This window comes from Mus musculus, chromosome 2 (genome assembly GCF_000001635.26).
Source record: "Mus musculus strain C57BL/6J chromosome 2, GRCm38.p6 C57BL/6J".
Classification (NCBI taxonomy): domain Eukaryota; kingdom Metazoa; phylum Chordata; class Mammalia; order Rodentia; family Muridae; genus Mus; species Mus musculus.
The window spans coordinates 134,782,081-134,807,936 of NC_000068.7; the positions used below are offsets into that span (position 1 = coordinate 134,782,081).

A 25,856-nucleotide genomic window follows, 5' to 3' on the forward strand; every position below is an offset into this window, starting at 1 on the left:
TAAACTATCCCTCTCTGACTGAGATTGGTGTTTGTGTGGCTTGTGAGGCTATTCCTGGACTCCAACAGGACCAAATACCCTTCGTTTGAACTTTGGTTCTTTTTTTGTACTTGGTAGAAAATTTGGGGTGATCATTTCCTGTTTCTCTGACTCATTTTCCTCAAGCATAGAAGACAGAGAAACATAGTTTATAGGGTTAATATGAGGATTAAATCATGAAAGATATAAAACTCTTTGGAAAAGTACCAGGAACTAGCCCTTAACATCATTATTTACATACTAGCATATTTCATTTCAGAAGGAATAATCATCTTTTCCATGCTCACACAGCTAGTAATTGGAATAACTCACTATCAGGAGGCACTACACAAGCCTTTTCCAGTGTACCAAGCCTCACTGCCTTACAAATTGATTAGAGAAGGCTGTGGGCCATAATATAGCTTCTAGAGAGTTTGGAATATTTGTATAGATGTTAAAATAGATAAAAACTAGCCATATCTAAGTAGTAAGTCAGGATTCTAATATCAGACCTCTTGGGGGTCAATATCAGTTCCTGGCTTTGTGATCTAGATCATAGTCTATCATTTTGGGGAAGTTGGGGCAGGAACACAAGCAATAAATCAAACCACATCAACAATTGAGAATAGAGACTATGCACATCCTTGCTTGCTTGCTTGCTTGCTTGCTTGCTTGCTTGCTTGCTTGCTTGCTTTTGACTACCTTTCTTCACTCTTATGCAGCTCAGGACACAGCCTAGGAAATGCGTTGTCTATGGTGGACTGGGTCCTTCTACATCAGTTAACAAGGCAGGCAACCCATTACAGACTTGCCTACAGGCTAACCTGATGGAGATAATTACTCAGTGGAGACTGTCTGTCCAAGTGATTCTAGGCTATGTTGATTGTTAAAACTAACCACTACAAAGGGTTAATTATTTTATATGGCATATCAGCTAAGAGTAAAAATAAATTTGAACTTATGAAGATATGTATTATGACAAGTATCATAAAATCTAAAATTGGTTTAGAGCCTTATAGAGTCCAGGAAGAAAATTATTTTTCTTTTCTTTTCATTTCTTTCCTATTTTCTTCTTTCTTGTTTTTATATTGTTATATTCAGTGGAGAGAAACTAAGGAGGGGGGAGATGGAAAGCAAGGGGGAAGGAGGAGGAATGAGAAGGGGTATAAATATGAGAGATTTCGCCCTGAAGTACCCAACCTTCACCTTATTCGTTAGATTTGACTCCCTTATGTACCCTCTCAAGCAGTCACAGGCAAAGGTCAGTGTAGGAAAATGGAATGATTGTAATTAGTTCCATAATTCATCACTAAGCATGGTTGCCAACTAAACAATTTAGGATTTGCTTTGAAGATAAAAAGGGTAGAGATGCTGATGGATAAGACGGATTCCATTATGGAGTGACTGGGAATCGTTCAGCTGGTGACTCGGCCTAAGGTTTCTCTATAGTACCTTTTAGGGAGCAGCCCCAGTCTATCTTGACTCTCTAAGGTACTCCAACTAAAGCTTTCTGCTCAATAATTATTTCAGTGGATGATGAAATAATTGAGGAAAAAACAAGAAAAGGAAAGACCAGAGCAGAACAGAACAACCTGATAGGGCGTGCAGTAAGGATAATTGAGATGGTCTGGAGCCTTGGAAGAAGAGACTTATTACAGTCATTGAAGATAAAGATAAATGTGGATCAGTCTGAGGCCATTGCCTTCTGTGAGGTAGCTAGTGAGTCAAAGCCACTACTTGGAAGTACTATGGCCATCAGATTCATCATGTACTTTGGTATTGCAGGACCAGAATGAAACAAGGCAGTCTTTTAATGTCGCCCCACCTCTCTCTCTCTCTCTCTCTCTCTCTCTCTCTCTCTCTCTCTCTCTCTCTCTCTCTGTGTGTGTGTGTGTGTGTGTGTGTGTGTCAGTATGTGTGTGAAGTTGCTCCAAGATCAAGACAAGGCCTCCAAAGATAACAGGAGTCCAAACTCATTAATTATGATAGTTCCAAGAATATGGCTGGTTTTCTTATCTTATCTATTGATAATCTATCATCTGTCTGTTGATCTATGAATGTATATTTAGGTAACATTTGGGATTTATACCAGAATTCTATACATATCAGGTAAACCACTGGGATTCACCCTTAGATTATTTCTATTTAGTAGTCTTTTGGCTGAGTTTATAAAGTTTGGCCCACAGCGACCTGGTGTACTGGCTGGTTTTATGTGTCAACTTGACACAAGCTAGAGTTATCAGAAAGGAGCCTCCATTGAGGAAATGTCTTCATGAGCTCCAGTTATAAGGGATTATTTTTTTCAATTAGTGATCAATGGGGGAGGTCCCAGCCCATTATGGATGGTGATATCCCTGAGGACTATAAGAAAGCAGGTTGTGCAAGCCATGACGAAGCAAGCCAGTAAGCAGCACTCCTTCATGGCCTCTGCATCAGCAACTCGCTCCAGTTTCTGGCCCTGTCCTGACTTCCTGCAATGATGCATGTAAGCCAAATAAGTCCTGCTCTTCCCAATTTGCTTTTTGGTCATGGTGTTTCATTGCAGCACTAGAACTTGAAAACCAAGTACACAAAGAAAAAAGATTGAAAGCCATCTTTCTCTTCTCTCTCTCTCTCTCTCTCTCTCTCTCTCTCTCTGTGTGTGTGTGTGTGTGTGTGTGTGTGCATGTCCTAGTGTACCAAGGTGTAGGTGTGTAGGTCAGAGGGCAACTTTGAGGAGTCAGTTCTATCCTTCTACCATGTGGAGTTTGAGGATGAAACTCTGGCCATTAGGCTTGCTGGCAAGTGCCTTGACCGTCTAAAACCATTTTACTGGAGTCTCTTCTTCATACTGCTTCTTCTTTTCCAAAACCAACCTTTAGGGCAGTGTTTATTAGAATAAAATTCACTCATTTTATGTGTCTAGTCGTACAAGGTTTGTCAAATGTAAATACGCCGGTACAGAATCTTCCCATCATTCTCAAAGGTTCCCCTTGATGCCAAATTTTGCTCGCTACTGGCCACAGGTACCTGTTCGATCTACTTTCTGTCACCACAGAATACCTGGATTATTTCTACAGACCCTGCAGAGGGCATCTTGTTGCACGCTCTTGTTTGGCTTAAACTTTGTGTGATCATGGATATGTTCTGGAGTCTCTGTCCCTTCTCATCATGGAATAGTTTGGGGAACTTAGAAACTTAACTAAACTTTGTTTTTTTAGTCACCTATTGTTTGACGTTTACAAGTTTCAGTTGCCTTTACCATTGCTGGACAAGTTTCCTTTGGGTATGGTTTCCTTTCTCTTGAGCAAACATCTAGGAGCAGAAGTTTTGGATTGTGTGATACACAAATCTTTAACTTTATTAGTGGTTATTTTCTGAAGTATACTTGCCACTTTATACCCCACCCTCCACCTTTGTGATGGACGGAGATTCTAGATGCTCTACAACCTCTAAAACACTCGACAGTATGAACCTTGTGAGTGAAGATGACATCCCTATACCTATGATTCTATATGACTCCCACCCTGTCCCAGGCCCTGGGCCCCACTCCTTTCATCTTTCTAAGGAATAAAAGCTTTGCTGCCCCCCTCCCCGAGCTTTTTATTTCCTAAACACTGTTTGTGGGCCATCTAGGTTATAGGCTTCAAACTTTCTGGCAGGACAAGTTTTCTCTGGAGTTCTTGAGCTAAACCTCTCAAGTGCTTCTCTATACAAAATAAGAACCCTTTCTTTGAAAAGGCCGGAAAGCACCAGAGAGAAAGAAAGCCTAGGGCTCTCTCCCCGTTCTGCCTCAATGTTCTTCTTTACATACTGGTTAGGATCTGATTAACCACTAACCATATCTTTCCCAGAAAGCCCCCCAAACGCCAGCCTTGGCTAGGGGCACCGGGCATGCTCAGAGGGTGTGCGGCGCAGGCGTCGGCTGCAGTGGGGCCCGGGAGCCGGGAGGTGCCGCTGCGTCCCCGCTTCCCGTTGCTGACCCAGCGCGCAAAGTTGGGCAGGGAGCTGGGGGAGGAGGACCGCGAGCGAGGGTGGCGGAGCAGGGGCGGGAGGAGCGGAGGGAGGAGGGGACCGGAGCGTGTCACTCGCGCGCTCCCTCTGTGCACAGAGGATGTGCTGAATGGTGCGCTTCCAGGCGGCGGCCGAGCAGGATCCAGCGGCGGGCGACTCGCACTGCCCGGCTCTGCTCCTCCGCGTCTCCCGAGGCTCTACAGTCACCGCGGGCTCCAGATCCTGCGTCCCGCCCGGGGCATGGCAGGCTGCTGTACCCTCGCGTGTCGTCCCGCTTACTAAGCGGCGCGGGCCAGAGGTGCGGAGGCCAAGAGGCCGGAGGCCGGCGGGCAGCGAAGCCCAGAGCCTGGTGAATCGAGAGCCAAGCCCGCTCGCGCCCGGAGCTCCGCGTCCCGTCTCCACTGCGCTCGCCCGGGCCGCCCGGAGCCCCGATGAGCCCAGATGGCTGGGGCTCAGCCCGGAGTGCACGCCTTGCAACTCAAGCCCGTGTGCGTGTCCGACAGCCTCAAGAAGGGCACCAAATTCGTCAAGTGGGATGATGTAAGTGAGGGGCGGCGCAGTGGGGTGCGGACCGGGCACCCTAGGGCGGGCTGCGTGGGGGTGGGGCGAGGGGCGCGTTATGCAATGGGGCGCTGGAGCGGGAGCGGGCAGCCTAGGGCGCACAGGTTGCCAGATGCCTGGGTGGGTGGTAGAGGGTGGCAGCTTTCCGCGCGCTCTCCTCCTCCTAGGGGGTTTAGAGTTGACATCTTTGCTGGGTCTGGCCAGCACCTCCTGAGGGACTTAAGTCTTTGGGGCCAGTGGAACCGAAGGGACATGTTTTACCCAGTGACAGGTCCTGAGAGTTTGAAAAGAGCATGAAGTTAGAAGCAGCTGGATAGCGCTGGAGAGTACTAGATGCATCCCCCACCACCTCAGCTAGCTAAGGCATCCTATTACCTCCTTTGCCCTCTTTCAAGAAGTACTAGCTACTATCCAGGTCCCAAACCTTGCAGTTACTGCTAACCCTTGAGCATTTTTTTAAAATGCTGGCCAAGCAGCAGAGGACACAGCAGTACAGCCGACAGGTGGTCGTTGATGCCAAACTTTAGCGCCTGACTGCAGAGTGAGGGGCCTTAGAAAGGGCTGTTGGTGCACACCAGAAACGGATTGGTGAGCAAACTAGTAGCTGTTGGGGCCGAGGAGCGCAGGATGGACTTAGAGACAGGGCCAGGTTTTGAAAAACAAGCTTGCTTAGGTCTTCACTTTGAAATAGACCCACAACTTCACCCTCCGGTTTACTTGCACCCGTTGCTGTATAGGAGAGATCCTGGCCGGCTCCAGGACTTCCTATGACCTCTCCCTTCCCTCCACCCTAGTTACCTTCAGAACACTTGAAGGCTTCTGACAGAAACCTCCAATGGAATGCACATTACCCTATCGATGTGGCTTCCTGGGTGTCATCCAATGGGTTTGATAAGAACCACTCACCCGAATAAACCTGAGCTGTCAGGATCTAAAGAGATTCCAGTCCTAATGATTAACACATCTCCTATCAGGAGCAACTGTAGGAGAATGAACCCGTCTTCTAACTGAAATGATTTCCCACCTCCGTAAATTACAGCCTGTTATCCTTCCGGGTATTTTACTTTAATCTTCTTAAGCCAATTTCCAGTGTCTGAAAACAATTTAAATATTCCAGGTAGTGAATCCAATTACTTAGATGAGTGCATCCGTGTCTATATTTTGTCCAGTTGGAAGCGCAAACTGAACTTGCAGTATGAGCAGAGCCACAGCCTCCTTGAAATCTCTTGCCAATTACCAAATGATGGAGGCAAGGATGTAAACACACCCTCTTTACCAAGGGCTTTGCACTTGTCTCCTTTCTGTCCCAGTCTAATTGGACCGGAGGCTGTTATAAATGGAATAGAATCGAAACAATAAATCAGACACAGATGAATTGTTTTTGTTAAGAAGACAAAAGGAGAGTGCAGTTCAACAAATGCAATGTTCTCATCCATAGACATCCTTAGGTAAAAAGCAAACAAAGGGGTGGATCTGAGAAAGAGGAAAAGGGTAAAGTGGAGAGAAAGAGAGAGAACAGGAGGGGAGAGGCTGAGAGGGGATAGGGTGGGAGGGGAGGGGCGGGGAGGGGAGGAGAGGAGAGGGGAGGGGAGGGGAGGGGAGGAGAGCAGAGCAGAATCCCAGAGTAAAAAAGGGTTAATTTTAGTCATAAGCTCTGGAATTCTTATTACTAATGGTCTTTAAACTATATTTTATTAATTCTCCATAAAGTCTGGTTTTTGAGAACATAACTTTGAGAGCGAAGGTTATAGATACCCAGGTAGGTGATTTGTGTTATATGTATTTAAGTAGCAAATGTTCCACACTCACTTCATCAGTGCCTGCCTTGAACTACATTTTGAGGGTGATGGAGAAAGTGGGTAAAATCTCTCCCATTATAGACTGGATATGCTAAATAGAAGAGATCCAAAATCATCAAAACACCATGATCAAATGATGCTCTGGGAATGATGGAGAAGCCAATAGCCAGCCCTAGGAGAAGGGAAAAGTGGGCAGAGTCCTCCAATTAAGGCAGCAGTGAGTTCCTGGGGAGGCTTGTGCTAAGGAGGCCCATTGTGAGGGAGCCCAGAGATCTTCTTAAGAGAAACCAGACTGCACCCAGAGAAGGAATTAAATGGACTTTAGAGAAGTGCCCTGCAGGCACTTGGCTCTCTTGCTGTGTTTGATCCGTGCGCTAGGAGGCATGGAGACATTCTTAGTATCCCTATTGTAGTCCCTGAGCATCCCCTTTTCTGGTACTCCTAGAGTTTGAGTTTCCTCTTTTAGCAACAAGCCAGTTTGATCTGTTTGGCTGTTTCTATTGCATCTCTATGAAGCTTCACTTTCCAGACAAAGAAAACCAAATCTAGAACCAGAGGTCTGGCTTTTCTCACTCAGCAGTGTGACTTTAGACAAATAAACATGTTGAACCTTTGTTGTCTCTTGTACAGAACTGGCAATACTATATCCCCTATACATTTAATGTAATGGTCTGTGGGATTTCTCTATAATCAAGCAACCTTCCCTTCCCTTCTCCCCTCAGAAGCATCCAGAAGTTCTGTTAGTCTTGGGATTGCTGGATCTACCCTGTTTCTGATTCAGCTTTGGGGTAGGGCTTGAGGGTGTACCTTTCTTACAAGGCCTTAGTTAGTGTGGCTGTGGTATCCGCTGCTCTGGGAAACAGCACTGTGTAGGACCAGGGAGAAGGTTTTTGAATGAGCTGTTACTGCAGCTTCTTAGTTCACAAAAATGTCCAGTGGCTTGTGAATTTAATTTTGTCTCTGCTTACAGTTTGAGGCATTTGTCATCTAGGAATTGGAAACACCCCAGTGGCAGCTTTGTTAGATCTTCTGGGGTTATTTACTGAAGCATCAATACTCAGAATTGAATGGATAACTCACATTCTTACATTTCTTTTGAGTTGTTGTTAGACAATGAATAAATCGTTCTTATACCTTCTTCCTTACTTACTCTTTTCCTTCCTTCTTTTCCCTCCCTCCCTCCCTCCCTTCCTGTTCTCCAGGTTTGAAAGGGTCTCTGATTTGATTTTGTGTAACAGAGCTATGGATGTTTCTCTTCTTTAAGTTTTTGGGGAATACTCTCTCTTTCTACCCCAAGGGAACATCCCATCTGTACTGGCTAGTTTTGTGTCAACTTGACACAGCTGGAGTTATCACAGAGAAAGGAGCTTCAGTTGAGGAAATGCCTCCATGAGATCCAACTGTAAGGCATTTTCTCAATTAGTGATCAAGGGGGAAAGGCCCCCTGTGGGTGGGACAATCTCTGGGCTGGTAGTTTTGGTTCCTTATCTAGAAGAAAAATAAATGCTACAAACAACTTGGAAGTCCTTTGTACACCTGCTTGGCTGTGAAAACAGCAGAATCCTGCTTTCTAGTTTATAAGGAGGGAGTGTGGGCAAATCCCATAGATATTTTACTATCATATTAGACATCACAGTGCATACTGAGAATTTAAAAGTGATATGTTGGGGTTGTTTAGGATTGTAAAGTGCTACACAACATAATCACTGGTCCTGCTTTACCAGCCACCATATGGAATGGGAGATGTCACATAGACAGGGCTATGTCAGGCATAACTTGTTGGCTCTTTACCATAGTCTTGGAAAGGTTGTTCCTGGATGGTCTAGGGATGGTTGGCACTGACAGAGGCACAAACCAATGACAGCAGGTACCAAATGGCCAAGAGCAGGAGCAGTCCCAGACATTGCAGCACCCACTCAGACACTCCCTGCTGTGTCAAGGAAGATCTGGGAGCCCTTAGAAGTCAGGAGAAGGTTTGGAATGTTGCAGTAATTTAAAACTAGTAATTTGGGACATAATGTAACATCGAAGCTAATCCTGTCTTGTTGGACTCAGTGAAAGGAGAAAGAGCTGACCTATTGTAGCTGCCTCTTTATTAGTAACAAGAAAAAAAAATCAAATTATAGCCTTTTAGTTTGTATTTGCACATGGCCCAATTAAAGGTGGAACATGGTCAATTCTTTGTACTGTGGGTGTTCCAGGGGAGCTGTGGTGAGGTAGACAGTGGATGGTAATTTACTTTCTTCATCTTATCTAGAGAGCCTTTTCTCTCTTGAGTTTTGACTTCTGTCTGGATTGGTGTTTAGAGGTCAAACTTTTACTGGGATATCTACTTATCCCAGATAGGGAGCCATGACAGAGCAAGTTCAGATAACTCTAAAGTCCAACATGGTGAACAGTAATTTTTATTAATGTTACTTATCGGAAAGTAGGTGAAGGGTTACTTGCAGAAGCAGAAATTACTCCAAGCCTACCACAGCATAGGTGACAACTCACAAAAGCTGGGAACCTGGAGCACACTGTACAGCCTGCAGTCAGCTCAACAGGTTGGAGAGAGTTCTTTCCAAGGTGCTTAGCCCTCTTCTAGGCAGCTTGGTTGGTTTCTTGTTCTTTCAGGGAGCTGGTCTTGTCTGTGAATTTTCTTTGCAGCTTGGCTTGGCTCAGAGTGAGTCTTGGTAGTCTTTATTGTTTACTCTAGGGAGTAAGTGGCCTGGTGAATTTGGTCAGTTTTAGGGACTTCCTGAACTATTTTAGTTGTTTATCTTTTGGTTTAAGAAACAGTCCCTCCAGAATAGAATGTTTCAATCTCAGAGGAAACTGCTACTCAGCAATTGAACAGGAGATAGGTAAGGAATGACCCAAAGCTGTGTAATATCCCCTGCCTTAGCCCCAGCCTCTGGCCTGCCAATGTTTCAAACCTTGGACCTTATTTTTATTTTTAATCTTCCAACCTCCAAGGAGTAGTCTCCTTTTCTCCCCCATCTCCTTCTTTTCTCCCTCTCTCCCTTCCTCCATCTCCCCACCTCTCTTTCATTTTTTAAACATTTTTCCTCCCTCTCCCCTCCTCCTCCTTCTTTTTCTCCTCCTTTTATAGAATTTCCTTGTATAACAGCCCTGACTGTCCTGGGACTCTCCTTGTAGACCAGGCTGGTATCAGTCTCAGAGAGATTAGCCTGCTTCTACCTCCTGAGTACCTGGATTAAAGGCATATACCACAAACCCAGCTTCGGGTCTAGTCTGGTCCGGTCCGGTCTGGTCTTTTCTTCTGTTTATCACTCTTGGTTCCCAAATTCCTATCATACTGCAGGCAAATTGCCTAGTCTATCTCAGCCTCATGTTTCTTAACTGTACTATGGCTATTGAATTTCTTACATCACAGAAGAGCTGCTGGGAGTCATATGCATCTCCTCATATCATTTCTGACACACAGGAAACCCCAATAAGAGGCAGGTTTGAAAAAACAAGCAAATGATAGAAATAGAAATAGACACGAATACATGGATTTTAGGAAGGTAGTCTGGACAAGTAAGATACTACTCTTATTCTATGGAGTACAGTCTGTAATTTCAGACTTTTATTGCATTCCATTTAATATGAGTTTCAAAGTTATAGTTTATAATTTAAAGAGGAAGAACATCTATTTTTACCCTTTGTAAAATTTTCAAATGTTCCTAAGAAAATGATTCTACTTAATTCAAAGCAGGATCTACTCTCTACAAGCAAGCCAGTAATGTTTTCTATAATGGCGACAAGATCATACTGAGAGGATTAGTGAAGGGAGCAGAGAGGAGGGTGTCAGAAGTGGGAAGTCAGCAGATTTCCTTTGGAGAGAATTTGGGGAGTAGAAGGAACAGAGGTGGAATTTTGACTGAAGGCATCATCATTCTCTACAGAGTAAATGGGGATGCACCGTTAGTTAAGATTCCAAGCTGTTATGGCGGACGACCTGGGTTTAGTTTCCAGCATCCAAGATTGTTGTTAACAACTGTTTATAAGTCAGTTCCAGGGGCTCTGACACCCTCTTCTGACCTCCACAAATATGTGCATGATGCAAATATGTACACCCAGGCACATGCACAAGCATGTAAACTGAATAAAAAAAAATACCTGCATATGTCATTTCTTGTCTGTCCAAAGAACTCTGATTTTCTGTTGATAATTAGTAATGAGTATGATGTAAATGAACACAAGACTATAGTTTTCTCTATGGAAGATGTAAAGGTGAGCTAAGGTTTACATCACAGTGGAACATCAATGTAAGAAAAAAGTGAATACGAGTCATGTGTCCTGGTACATCAGTGTTCATGGAGTAGTCAGTCACTTGTCAACAACACATTCTCTAGGGACATCATTACTGTCCAGCTTGAAAAGATCCAGAGTCCATTGTTAACACCATTCCCTACCCTCTGGGTAGCTTTTTATGACTGGTAACTCCACGGACGGTTATGCCTGTTTTTAATCTACGGCAGCTATTTTTATTTTGAACGGAAACTAAACGAAACCACTTCAGCCTACAGCCTTTTGTATTATTGCTGAAACTGACCCTCTCTTCAGCAGTAACAACAAAAGTGATTGATCCTTAGCGTAGATGACCCCTGATTAGGTCCTTATCTCTCCTCGGGCTGACTGTGGAAAGTGGCGTAGGAGTGGAGAGTGCCCCACAGGAACAAACACAGCTCTAGGATTTCAACAGGTGAGAGTAATACACACAGGCAGTTACCTGCACAGCACAGCAGGCTCATAGAATGCAGGTGTCGGGATCTGTTTTTTTATTCCCATTTTCCTCCCTCCCTTCATTTCTGTTTCTGTGCTTGAGGCTAAGCCCGGGGTCTCTGTACTAACCAGGTGCTGTATCAGTTGGCTGTTCCCCAACCTTCGTTTTGTTTTTAATTTAGTATTTTTTTATTATGACATGTAAACATCGAGGAAGAAGTCTCCTAATATAAAATAATCATTTTAAAGAGAATAGTTCGGCTCCAACCTGTGTCCCAAAGGAATTGGAATAGCTGCAGCCCATTTTCTCTTCATAGCACCCGATGCAGACATTGTCTGCTCCCAGTTCACTAGCTTAATTTGTACTGGCAATTAGAATATCTTGGATATTTCCCTTGAATTTAACCCATCAGTAAATAGCTTCAAACTGTACTTGCCTGTGGTGGTATGTAAATGGACGAGTTTGCTCTCTTATGGCCAACCTGGCAACCTGAAGTTAAGAAACTCTTTTTCAAAAGTGTTCCCTGTAACTGTGAGTGGTTGGCTGCAGCAGAAATGGAATGAGACCGGTTGGTGGTTGTTGACGGATGCTTTGGGTCTCTGTTTAAATACAAATCCTTGCTAGCTGAGCATATTAGATTTCCTGTTCCCTGAGCTAACATTAGGTTCCTGCAGACGTTCAGGCCCTATCACAAATTCCATATGCACTGCATATTTACAGCATTTAAGTCGCTAATCAGAGCCGGATGGTGTATGTCTCTGAAGCAAAGGTCCTAGAGACACATTGTTGAGAGATGATTTACTAATTGGATCCTAAGGAAGCATTTAATTCTTGTGGAAAAAAATGAGTTGAAATAGGATGTGAAGAATGGCTGGCTTTTTAATAAGAGTTTTTCCCAGTCATCTCTGATCCCTTCGAAGGTCTAATATTCCATTTTTTCTTTTCATATGTTATTTTGAAAATTTTTAATTGACATTCTTGAAAACTGTTTTGGTTTATGTACTAATAGATGTTGAAAAAATATATTACCAAGAATCTAAATTAATATAGAATAGGAAATAGACTATTATATAAAATGAGAACACTAGGTAGTTAGTATTTAAAAAGAATTAAAAACATCCTACATCTGCTCTCCATTTCCAGGGCTTTTTTAGTTCTTAGTGTTTTGTTTCATTTTATTGTGTTGAAGTTTTATGAGCAAGTCCAGGGGAAAAGGGATTAGTGAGCAAAGGAAACATTGTCACCTGGACTGGACATGGCATGTGTCACCAGACACTACTGGGGCCTGCAAGATTCAAAGAGACGATTTTGGTATTAAAAAAAAAATCATTATTGTTTTGTTAGACTTACCTACAAAATGAGTGTCAGAAAGTTAATTTTGATTCCTGTGATAGGAGAGGCTATATGAACCTTAAAAGGAGCACTAGGTCAACAGAGCCAGTCAGCAAGGAGTCTAGCTGATTGTCTAGCTGATCGAAGAAAAGTTATTGAAATAAACCATGCATTTGTGATATTTGAGTGTGCTTGAGTCTTTGCACCCATCTTCATACACTCTTGGTATGACATCACGTGACAGGATGTCTGGGCACCTAAAGTCTATGTGCCAAAATGCTTTGGGGCTGAGGTTCTGGCTGCATATTAAATTGATGGATATGACTGAAACTTGGAGGACAAATATGTGGAAGAGGCCAACTGCCTACCCTGTGTTTTGTCTGCACTTCTGTGAGCCACTGACAGGGTGGCACAGTGGGTAAGGGTTTGTCATGCTTAGAGGCCAGTCTTCTTACCAGTCAAGCTTTTCTTTTGTCTTTGGTGTATGTTGGATCTCTGTTGGCTTTCTTGAGTCTGAAGGTGCTGGCTTCATTCATGGAGACTCATCTGCAAGTTGCTTCTTTGGCCTTTCCAGTGGTGCTGTCAAGTGTTTACTTATCCGTCCACATCAGTTTTTGTTCACAATCCCAGAGAGGTTTCTTTCCCACCAAAACCTGCCTGGCAAAGTCCTGCTATCTTTGGCTCAAGTTCAGGCTTGCATTGAACTCACAAGGTAGCAGATACTAGACTTAGGTTCCTTCTCCCTCTCAAGTGCTGGGCTCCCAGGCACCTGCCACCCAGTCTCGCTAGTAAAATGAATGGAACCACAGGTTTTTGCTTTTTTAAAATAGATGCTCATTCATATAACCAGTGAAAACCACCTTTCAAGAAATTCCTAAATGTGGGAAATTACAGGGAAATAAAAGATTGATTTATCTGAAAACATTCTTCTGTGAGAATGATTCACAGAGAGGAAGTTATATTATCTTTATTGTTAAAATGAAAATGTAGCAAATACAGGCCTACTGATCTAAATTTCTATTTAAAATCAAATTTCTATTTCCAACAGTTATTCTGCACAGAAGCAGCAAAATCATTGGTCAACTAAGTTTCCCCCCACTCCTCCCCTTCACTGTGTATCAGCTCCCTGGTTCCCCTAAGCTCCTGCCCCAAAGCCACTCCCGCCTTCTCCATTTAACAACCTTGATCTTTCCCTAAGCATCTCAGAGTTGAGGGTTCATTATTATCCTCGCCTCACCCGTCTTTGGACAATACCATTTTCTCTTCTATGGAATCTCTTCTAAGAACATACCAATCCGTATGCTTGCATTAGTCAGCGTTCCATTACAAAACCAAACGTCTGGGATAATCGACTTGCCGGGAGAAGTTTATTTCCCCTCTTAGTTTTAGAGGTTTCAGTGTTAATAGCTCAGTCCTGTTCCTTTGGACAAGGGAACTTGTGTCATAGCAGGAGAATGTGTCAGAGTACAACCAGATCTTCTCATTGCCAGGAAGGGAGAGAGAGACAGGGTCCTATAGTCCTGGACACCTCCCAATAAGTCTCTCTTTTCTGAAGACCCCATCAGCTCCCAGTAACCTCACCCTGCGGATGGAAATTTTCAAACATGGGTTTTTAGGTGATATTCGCTATGGAAACAGTAGCAAAACCTTTAATATCTAGAGTCTGAGCAGTAAGAAAACGTTACACTGTTTCTAGCTCTCTTTCCTCTTTTACAGTCTCTGCCCTCCCCTGTCTTTCTCCCCCTCATTTCCCCAGATCTAATGTTTGCTCTGCAGCAGTTTGCCCTTGAACTTCTGGTCTTCTTCCCTCTAACTCCCGAGCCGGGATTAGAGTTATGAAGCATCCTACTCATGGAGGTTGTGCTAGGCAAGCTGGGTAAGCCTCTGCTTACTGAGTCACTCCCCTGCCCTGGGGAGGTAACCTCTACTATCATTTTTCCTCTCACCTTCATCCTCCTTCTCAGCCCACAAAAGCCTTGTTTCGCCCTCACCATTGGTTTGAAAATGTTAATCACTGCTTTGATCTTCCTTCCTTTCTTTCTTTCTTCCTTCCTTCCTTTCTTTCTTTCTTTCTTTCTTTCTTTCTTTCTTTCTTTCTTTCTTTCTTTCTTTCCTTCTTTCCTTCCTTCCTTCCTTCCTTCCTTCCTTCCTTCCTTCCTTCCTTCCTTCTCATTTTCTTTTCTTTTGTTTTGGCTACGGCTTATGACAAATGTAGGTCCCAACTCCAAATGATGTTTGGAATCTATCTAGTGTCTTTTCTTACAGTGCCCTTTTTCACATTCACTCATACAGTTAATATCCACACTTTGCAATATGTTGATACATCTTAAAAGATAATCAACCAGTATTACAAAGTTGTGATGATAAATGCCTTTGTTCTTGTTCTTATGGAGTTTATATGCGAGTCGGGGCAATAGCTATTAGTCAAATAAAGCTATCATTTTACTCTAATTGTATTGTTACAGAAAAAAAGTACACATATTTATAATTAGTATGGGGAGAATTTATTTTTGATAAATTCTATTAATGAGAAGATCTGGATGCTATGTAGGACTTAATGACAGGACAGGATGCGTTTCAGCCGTGAAAGAGGATGTGGCGATATTACAAGGAGTCAAGGAGCATAGGACTTTGAAGGACAGAGCAGGATAAGCCAGCAGGGAGTGTGGCTCAGATAATGCTGTGTGGTAGCAAGAGCCTGCCTGTGCAGTGCCTTTGTCTGAGAAGTTTTTACACATAAAGTCAACAGGACGCTAATAAACCCATGGTTCTCACTGTGTGTATTACTGTCATTTGGGGCCAGGGAATATTTTGCTGCAAGGTTCTGGCTTGCTTGTATTGTAAGATGCCTAGTCGTTTATCTGGCTTTTACCCAATACATGCCAAAATTGTGATGCTCAAAACTGTTTGTAGATATTGCCTGCAGGCCCCTGAGTTGCAAAACTGCCCCCCTCCTGTTGAGACTCACTGACTAAAATAACATGCTCTGCTCTTATCTGATTTAAAGTGTATCAGGGCCCTCTCTTGCCTCTTTCTCCCCCCATGTCCCTTCCCACCACAGCAAGCATGCTAGTGAGTACATAACAAGATACTCAGCATCACTAGTCATGAACCATGGTAAATTCAACTCAAGTTGGATGGTTTCTTGATATCCAGGGCTGCATTGAAATGCTCAGTTTTTCCATCTGATACACATGCTACATAATGGGCATCTAGGTTGGTCACCAGGGGTCCAGGCTTTTGGTTTTACTCAGTGTTGGACACATACTGCATGCCACTTACAGAATCATGCTTCTGTTTTTCCTGCATGTTCTGTTGAAAGAATTTTTGTACCTCTTGGTTAAAAGTAAGTTCTTAATTGGACTTTCTCTGCTGCTTCTCTTTTCTATTCCAAAGCTTCTTGGTTCTCTGATTTCCTTTATTTAGAGAAATTTCAGTCAGCCCGCAGCCCAGGAGGAAAACCCTCATCCAGTGATGATATGCATGGAAATTCTGCTTCACAGATGAGATTGAGCATTCTGATTTATCATTTGCTATGGTTTTATGTCACATGTCCCCTACAAGCTTGTGTGTATGACCACTTGGTCCCCAACTGGTGGTGCTGACTGGAGAACTTGTAAAACCTTAGGGAAGGGTCCTCACTGGGGGAAGCAGACCATTGTGGGATGTTCCTGGAGGTTTGTAGACCCGCTCTACTTCCAACTGCTGTGTCTCTCTGGTTGCTGGTTCTCTGAGATGTAAGCATGTGGGTACCACCATCTCTGATCATCACAGAGCTGCTAACTCCATGCTTTCCCATTGTGAAAAATTGTCTTACTTCAAGCTATGAGCCCAGATAAGCCTCTTTCCTTATGTTGCTTCTTATTGGATAATTAGTCATGGCAAGGAGAAAAGCAATAGGTTGAATTTATTATGCTTTTATCTCATACTCAGAGTTGTATTGATTATGTTTCATATTCTGTCTCAGAATTCTCCTTTTTCACCCCAGTGTACATTATCAGCATATTTTCTCCACCACTTCCTAATATAAATCTCGGGCAACCCTGTGGACCATCACAGTCTCCTTTTTCCTGTGTTGATATTAAAGTATTGGTTTATTTAGAAGTGCTTGTGTCTAGTCACATGTGTTCTCTTGGAGTAGCATGAAATTATGAAAGTCACCATGAAGTCAGAATTGTAGTCAGCCTTGACCAACACACCTTACACATGTGCTAAGGAAGGAGTTGTGGAATCTGAGGACTGGTGCTTGAGGCTACTCAGGAGGCTAACGGTAACTTTCATATCAATTGATATGGGCTTTCAGTACAAAGTAGCACAGATTTTCAATAGAAACTCTCCTCTTGGTTCTTGAGACTAAAAATGTATAGTTTTAGAAAGCTTATTTTCTTCTCAGAGCCAGAGGGAAAAGTTTGTTCCAGGCCTCTTTTCTTGGCATGGGTAGCTGTTTTCCTCTCTGTCTCTTTCAGGTTGTGTCTGTGCCCCAGGTTCTTCTTCTTCTAAGGATACTTGGATTAGCACCCACCCTGAAGACTTCTTGACTTAACCATATCTTTAAAGAAACTATCTCCCAATAAGGGCATGCTTAGAGTTCTTCAGCATCTTGCAGGGGAGAAAACACAGATCAGCCTGTAGCCTACCTGAGTCAGGTAAAGAGTAGCTTGCCAACACGGAAAATCTCCAGATGAGATTGACAGAAAAGAAAACTGAGTTTCCTTGCTGTTGCCATCAGTGTTTGTAGTTTCACTGTCCCATAGAAATATATTAGGATCACATGAGATTTTTTATGTGTGTATGAATATATACGTATGTGCATGACAGATACAGGTAGATCCATGGGCACACTAGCAGTCCAGCTTGATCTACTTGGTGAGTTCAAGGCCAGAGACGTGTCTCTCATATAGTAGGGAATGCCTGAGGAGTATAACCCTAGGTTGTTATTGCCTTCCTGACTCACAGCCTCACTATTGTGGATCTCAAAAGTATAACTCTGGCCCAGCAGAATCATCACCTCTGTTGGCTTATTAGAAGTGTGAATTCCCAGACTCTATCCTACACATAGCAAAAAAGTTCCCTCCTTTTTTACTTAACTCCATGGAATGGGTCCTGCAATCCATTTTAAGAACTCAGTACTTTCGTTGTACCTGAAAATTTCAAAACTATCATCTTATGGAATTACCATGCTATTGATATTGATGAAGAAAGAAAAAAACACAAAACCTTTTGTGTTGGTTAGGATTTTTTAAAGAGGCGAGCTAGATGTTGGACGGATTCTGGAGTCATCTGGAAAGAAAGAGCCTCAACTGAGAAAATGCTTGTATTTGATTGGAATGTGGGCAAACCTGTGGGACATTTTCTTAATTAAAGATTGTTTTCAGAAAGCCTAGCATACTGTGTGGAGTTGCACCTTTGGGATGGGGGAGGTCCTGCATTGTATAGCAAAACAAGTTGAAAGAGCCATGCAGGGAAAGTCCTTAAACAGCATTCTTTCCTGTCTTCAGCTTCTTTTCCTACTTCTAAGTTCCAGCCTTCAGTTTTTGTCACGGATTCCCCAATAATAGGCTGTAGCCTACAAGCTAAACAAACAAACAAACAAACACCCTTTCCTCTCCAAGTTGCTTTAGGCATTTTATCACAGTGATAGAAAACAAACTATAACAGAAATCCTTTAGTAAACAAACTAAGATCCCCTGTGAGGGTTGGCTCAATTCTAGAGTAGCCAACTGATCTAAGAATCACAGCCCTGGGAGTGAGAGGATGACTGTATTTCAGACATCACTCCTAGGCACATATTCTGACAGTTAATATGTAGCATCTTGGCTGAGTAGCTAGTTTGATATGGAGAGAATACAGACTTTTACAGCTCCGTAGCAAATGAAACTGGAAATGACAATTTGTGTATTTCTGAGTCAGACCAGGCCTTGAATGCCAAGAATGCTGAATTCCAGTTGGTCCTGGAATGTTTGATTATGAAGGAAGGGGGCATGAGGCCAAGACAAATGATCACTGACTGAGGACCTGTACCCAAGTATGGGGGCAGGAAGGAGAACAAATACACTAGAATTGGCAGTATACAATTGAAGCAAAGGGACTTAATACACAGAGACCACAATAAAAATTTAATAGACTTTGATCTTTTCACTTTAATGCTTGGTTTTTGTAGATTCTTGCAGAGAATTGTCACCAAGATCTTTTTAATGGGATCTTGTTCATTGCTCTGATAAGAAGAGGAGGTGACATGAAAATGATAATTCATACTTACAGGTTAGTTCAAGTTGGTCTGTAAGTTAGGGGGCATGCTGTGTGAAGCTCGCACCTGTACATTAGTTCTGGTTGGTCAGGAAGCTGGAGGAGGTGCTGTGTGCAGCTCGACAGTATTTTCATTTTGCTCACCTTAGGAAGAACAGATGATAGAAGATGGCTGCAAATGCTTCTGTGAGCTGTCAAGTGCGTAATCTCACAGAAGCCTAAAACGTCTTCGAATTATTCCTGCATTTTAAGATCAAAATTTTATTTCCAAGTGTCTTCTTTTTTTGACACTTAAAGTTTAAGTTTTCCACTCCTTATGAAGTTCTATGCAACTGTGCAATTCTTTTAAATAATTTTTCAAGCTGTAGGTTAAGAATGTGTGGGAAGAGACTGGACAGGTAGCTCAGTGGTTGAGAGCACAGACCGCTATTCCAGTTTGGTTTCCAGCACTTGCACCTGCACCTGCATATTTGCTGATAACTGTTGGAACACCAGTCCTAGTATACCCATCATTGTTTTCTGACCTCTGTGAACAATAGATATGCAAGTGGCTCACAGATGTGTGTAAAGACTAAACACCCATACACATAAAATAAATACAGTTTTAAAGAAGTGGTCAAAATGAATGCCTAAAGAATATCAGAATAAGATAGGATTGTGGTTGCTTCAAAATATTTAATATAGACCTACTACATGAGCCAGAAATTCCTCTGTTCAATATCTACTGAAAATAATTGAAAGTAAAGTCTCAAAGAGATGTCCCTGCTTCTTTGTCTACAGTAACATTATTGGCAGCTACCAAAGCAAGTTACCCAAATGTCCACCGAAAGATGAGTAGATAGTCAAACATGGTGCATCTATGATACAGAGCCTCAGAGAGAAAGGCTGGTCCACATGCTGTAGCATGAATGTACATGGAGAGCATTTTGCAAAGTGAAAAATAAGCCAGGTGGAAAGGATCCTTTGTATGCTTTCATTTATAACATAGAATAATCTTTTTTTTTTTTGAGACAGGAAGTAGAATTGTAGTTATTAGAGCTGTGGAAGGCAGGACTAGAAAGTGATGTTTAAACTATTGTGGCATTTCTGTTAGGGATGGTGACGTGTTTCTGCCACTGTGGACACTGGTACAGTAATATACGTGTATGTGCATTTGACTACAGTGACACACAGCTGCAAACTTACCAGTGCTAAAATTTATGTTATATCTGTTTTACTTAATAAATACATGTCAACATAAACCTACATTTAAGCCCATATTTATATTTATTAGTGTGTGTGTGTGTGTGTGTGTGTATGTGTGTGTTCATGTGCATATGTGTATGCTTGCCAAGATGAATTTGTGGAGATTAGAGAACAACATTCAGGAGGTGATTCTCAACGTTTTACCTTGCTGAAGCCCAGCGTCTCTCTGGGATAGTACTCTGGGCTAGCTGGCCTGTGAGCCTCTGGCCAACTGTATCTCTGTCTTCAGCCTCGTCATAGACATGCAGCATTACAGAATTGAGCCACTGCCTCCAGATTCTTATACATGGGTTCTGGAGATGTGTGAGTTCCCAGGGACACACTCAGGTCCCCAGGTTTGAGAAGCAGCTGCTTTCACATCATGTCCTGGGCCAACATTTTTGTTTTTAAATATTCTAATATGAATAGTAAACATTGTCATGTGTCATGCATGTATTTGTGTAGGTGCTTTACTTAAAATCCATCCTCTTTGATTTTCTAAACCTTCTCAGACACATATCATCAGTACCTCTGCCTTTCTGTCCCTGCCCAGTGTGGAACTAAGGAAAGGAATAGGGAGGCATTGGAAACCAGGTGGGCAGACTCCAGCCCTGGGCTCTTAAAACTCAACTTACAAGGAAATCAGAATTCATTTTACTACTTGGCCTACCACGAAGAAACAATAAAATATTCCAAGGTTCTCTTTGTAAGTTCTCTGTAAGCTTTTGCTACAACTTCTTTAGATTACATAGAGGTTAGGATTTGCTGTAGTTTGGATATATATGAAAACATTTTTTTAAAGTAGACTCCAGCCAGGGAAGCAGATTGGCAAATTTCAGTTCTTCACCTATTCCTTCTCTTCTCCAAATCTAACCTCCAGTCTCATCTCTAGCTCTACAGTAGCCACTTGCTGAGGCTACCCTTGCCCCTGTTCCATGTCCACTGGATTACAAAGATCTTCTCCTCATAACCCCCCATACATTAAATTGCTTTATCCCAGCCATCAACTCCCTCAGGCAATCCCTAGGAACCTACAGGCCACTCCAGTCAGGGATCCAGTCGACTAACTACGGATCTTCATGCTTACTTCCATTCCTCCAAGTCCAATCCTCCATTCTCATCCTTAGCTCTGTAACAAACCATGTGCTGAAGCCTCTCCTCACACTCTGCTCCCATTCCCAGAGGACTATGTAAATTCTGCAAAGGGAACACCCTGATTTCCTCCCTCCTGTGACTCCCCACCCCTATCCCAGTTGCTAAGTGTCAGCTCCCAGTGCCTAGAAAGACAATACCTGGAAAGCCCAATACCTAGAGCTCTCAGTGGCCACACTTATCAGGGTTCCAGAAGAATTCCCTACAATACTATCCTGAGAACTACAGAGGAAATAGAAACCAAGGAACAAAACACCTATCCAAAAAAGACAAGATCAGATATCAACACCTGGAATTACAGTCTTTCCCAACCCAGATACTTAGACACCAGCATAAAACCACAATAACAATATGTCTTCACTGAAGCCCTGCAATCCTATCACAGTATGCCCTGAATATTTGAACATAGTTGGAGCACAAAAGGAAAACATTAAAATGGCCTTTATGCATATGATAGAGGCACTTAAAAAGGAAATGAAGAAATCCATTAAAGGAATCTATGCAAGCACAAACAGTGGAAGGAAATGAACAAAATAGCTCAAGACCTGAAAATGTGAATAGAATGAATAAATCCAAACTGAGGGAGGTGTGGAAATGAAAAAAAGTGTGGAAACTAGAACAGGAGCCATAGACGCAAGACTCACCAAGAGGGAAGAGAGACTCTCAGGAATTGGAGACAGGAGAGAAGAAATGGGTATCTTCATCAAATAAAATGTTAATTTAAAAAAACCCTGAAATATCCAGGAAATGTGACAACATGAAAATGCAAAGTCCTCTTTCTCTTCCGGTCTCCGGCGCTGCGGGAGCCGCGGGTTACCGTGCAGACATAGCCAAGTCCAAGAACCACACCACACACAACCAGTCCCGCAAATGGCACAGAAATGGCATCAAGAAACCCCGGTCGCAAAGATACGAATCTCTTAAGGGGGTTGACCCCAAGTTCCTGAGGAACATGCGCTTTGCCAAGAAGCACAACAAGAAAGGCCTGAAGAAGATGCAGGCCAACAATGCAAAGGCAGTGAGTGCGCGCGCAGAGGCCATCAAGGCCCTGGTGAAACCTCAGGCCATCAAGCCCAAGATGCCAAAAGGCCCCAAACTCAAGCGGCTGGCTTTCATCGCTCACCCTAAGCTTGGGAAGCGGATTCGAAGCTACATGGCCAAGGGTCAGAGGCTCTGCCAACCGAAGCCTAAGGTCCAAACCAAGGCAGGGGCCAAAGCTCCAGCTAAGGCCCAGGCTTCAGCTCCAGCCCAGGCTCCCAAAGGTGCTCAGGCCCCCAAAGGTGCCCAGGCCCCTGTGAAGGCCCCATAGAAATGACTCCTGCCAGTGTGAAGACAGACGGACTGCTGTGACACACCTCCCCACACACTATTTGCAGATGACCAGTGTCCTATGCTGTTCTTACAAATAAACTCAGGCAAGATCTGTTAAAAAAAAAAAAAGAAAAGAAAATGCAAAGTCTATGAATAATGGAAACAACAGAAGGCAAGAAACCCTGGTCAAAAGCACAGAAGATATTTTCAACAAAATCATAGAAAATAAATTTTCCTATCTTAAAGAAGTAGATGCCTGTCAAGATACAAAAAGCATACAGAACACAAAATATATTTGACCAGAAAAGAAAGCCTTTTCAACATGCAAAAGAACAAACAGAGAATATTAAAGCTGCAAAAGAGATCTGGGCGTGGTGGTGCACGCCTTTAATCCCAGCACTTGGGAGGCAGAGGCAGGTGGCTTTCTGAGTTTGAGAACAGCCTGGTCTAAAAAGTGACTTCCAGGACAGCCAGGGCTACAGAGAAACCCTGTCTCCAAAAACCAAAAAAAAAAAAAAAAAAAAAAACAAACAAACCAACAACAACAACAACAACAAAAAAACAAAAAACAAAAAACAGACCTATTACAATAACACTTGACTTTTTAATGGGGACTTTATGGAGATTATGAGAGCACAGATGCCAGTCCAGACTGCTATACCCAGCCAAACTTTCAATCACCATAGATAGAGATAATAAGCATACTGTCTATAAACCTAGCCCTACAGAACGCACTAGAAGGACAACTCCAACATAAAATGGTTGACTACACAGAAGAAAAAAAAAAGAAATAAATGAACCTGATATGTAAATCAAAAGAGGGGAAACACACACAAAATCACACACAGGCACACTAGAAACAACAACAACAACATAACCGGAATCAATGGATACTATTCATTGATATCTCTCAATATCAATGGTCTTAATTCCACAATAAAAAGACACAGTCTAACAGAATAAATGAGAAAAGAGAATATATCTTTCTGCTGCATTCTAGAAACAAACAACATCAAGGCTAAACATCACCTCAAGGTAAAGAGAAGGAAAAAGATATTCCAAGCAAATGAATCTAAGAAGCAAGCTATGATACTCATTTTAATGACTGAAAAAAATAGACTTCAAACCAAAATGATCAGAAGAGATGGGGAAGGATACTACATACTCATCAAAGGAAAACTCAACTAAGAGGTCATTATTAACTCTTAACATCCTAACATCTATTGAACAAACACAAGGACACCTAATTTCATAAAAGAAACACCACTACAGTTTAAATCACATATTGACCCCTCACACACTGACAGTGGGAGATTTCAGTAACCCACTCTTGCCAATAGGTCATCCAGACTAAAACTAAACAGAGACTTTTCTGGAGCTAACTGATGTTATAAACCAAATGAACAGGGGTTAGGAATTTAGCTCAGTGGTAGAAAGCAAGGTTCTGGGTTTGGTACTCTGTTATTGAGGGGAAAACTCAACAAACCAGCCATCCAGCCATCCATCCAGCCAACCAACCAACCAACCAACCAACCAACCAACCAACCAACCAACCAACCAGCCAACCAACCAGCCAACCAGCCAACCAGCCAACCAGCCAACCAGCCAACCAGCCAACCAGCCAGCCAGCCAGCCAGCCAGCCAGCCAGCCAGCCAGCCAGTCAGCCAGCCAGCCAGCCAGCCAGCCAGCCAGCCAGCCAGCCAACCAACCAACCAACCAACCAACCAACCAACCAGCCAACCAAACAGCCAACCAAACATCCAACCAGCCAACCAGCCAACCAACCAGCCAGCCAGCCAGCCAGCCAGCGAGCCAGCCAGCCAGCCAACCAACCAAAAAATGGACCTGACATATATTTACAGAGGTTTTTGTTTGGTTAGTTTGGGTACTTTTATTTGTTACTTTATTTATTTTCATTCCAAATGTTGTCCTTCCAGATTTCCCCTCCATAAACCCCATATCTCATCCTCCCCCCTCTGCTTCTATGAGGGTGCTCCTCTATTTACCCAAACACCCACTCCTGCTTCACTGCCCTAGTATCTCCCTACACTGGGGAATCAAGCTTCCACAGGACTAAGGGCCTCCCCTCCTATTGATGCCAGATAAGGCCATCCTCTGTTACATATGCATCTGGAGCCATAGGTCCCTCTATGTGTACTCTTTGGTTGGTGGTTTAGTCCCTGGGAGCTCTGGAGGGTCTGGTTGGTTGATATTGTTCTTCTTCCTATGGGGTTGCAAACCCCTTCAGCTCCTTCAGTCTTTCCCCTAACTCCTCCATTGGGGACCCCATGCTCAGTCTGATGGTTGGCTGTGAGCATCCACATCTGAATTGGTCATGCTCTGGCAGAGCCTCTCAAAGGACAACTATACCAGGCTTCTGTCAGCAAACGCTTCTTGGTATCAGAAAAAAAAATTCCATCTTCTCAACAGCTCATGGAACCTTCTCCAAAATTGACCAAATATTAGACACAAACTAATTCTTAGTAGGTACAAGGAAGTTGAAGTAACACCCTCCATGCTATCTCACCATCATGGATTAAAGCTGGATATAAAGAACAGCAGAAATAATAGAGTGTGTACAAACTTGTGGAACTTACTCAATGAAAAATGGGTCAAGGCAGAAACAATAAAGAAATGAATGACTTCCAAGAACTAAATGAAAGGAATGTACAACATAAAAAAACTTATAGACACAACAAAAGTGGTTTTAAGAGGCAAGTTCATAGCACTAAATGCCTACATAGAAAAATGGGGAAAATCTCATACTAGTAACTTAACAGCACACCCGAAAGCTCTAGAACAACAACAACAACAACAAATAAATAAATAAATAAATAAACAAACAAATTACACCCGAAAAGAAGTAGATGGCAAGAAATAATCAAATTCAGGACTGAAATCAATAAAATTAAAACAGTACAAAGAATCAATGAAACAAAGAGTTGGTTCTTTGGGAAACATTGATAAAACTGAAAATGTTATCCAAGTTAACTAAAGGCATACAGAATATCCAAACTACCAAAATTACAAATGAAAATGGAGACATAACAACAGACAATGAGAGAATCCAGAGAATCCTAAGAACATTCTTTAAAAACCCGAACTCCACCAAATTGGAAAACCTTAAAAAAAAAAAAAAAAAAAAAGGATAATTTTCTTGTATATGCTACTTAACAAAGTTAAGATCAGATAAGCAATTTAAACACATCTATAAACCCTAATGAAGTAGAAGCAGTTGTTAAAAGTTTCTCAATGTTCCCCAACAAACAACAACAACAAAACCCAACTCATGATTAGATGATTTTAGCACAGAAGTCTACTAGACTTGCTAGGAGTTAAATACAGTACTTAAATTATTCCACAAATGGAAACAGGAGGAATGTTGCCCACTATGTTTTATGAAGCCATAATTATCCTGATAACCATACCTACTAAAGACCCAACACAGAAAGTGAACTACAGATTAATTCCCCTAATGAACTTAGATGCAAATGTTCTCAATAAA

At 42.6% G+C, this 25,856-nt stretch overlaps 1 protein-coding gene and 1 pseudogene across 2 annotated transcripts in view; both read left to right on the forward strand.

Moving 5' to 3' along the window:
* The first annotated feature begins 4,083 nt into the window (after positions 1-4,083).
* The window catches only part of Plcb1 (phospholipase C, beta 1), a 689,095-nt gene continuing 667,322 nt past the window's right edge, over positions 4,084-25,856 (forward strand). For both annotated transcript variants that reach the window (NM_019677.2, NM_001145830.1), the window contains exon 1: positions 4,084-4,551. In NM_019677.2, the coding sequence (NP_062651.2) occupies positions 4,453-4,551 (99 nt within the window). In that variant the 5' untranslated portion in view covers positions 4,084-4,452. The remainder of the gene's footprint in view (positions 4,552-25,856) is intronic.
* Gm14036 lies at positions 16,333-22,464 on the forward strand (annotated as a pseudogene).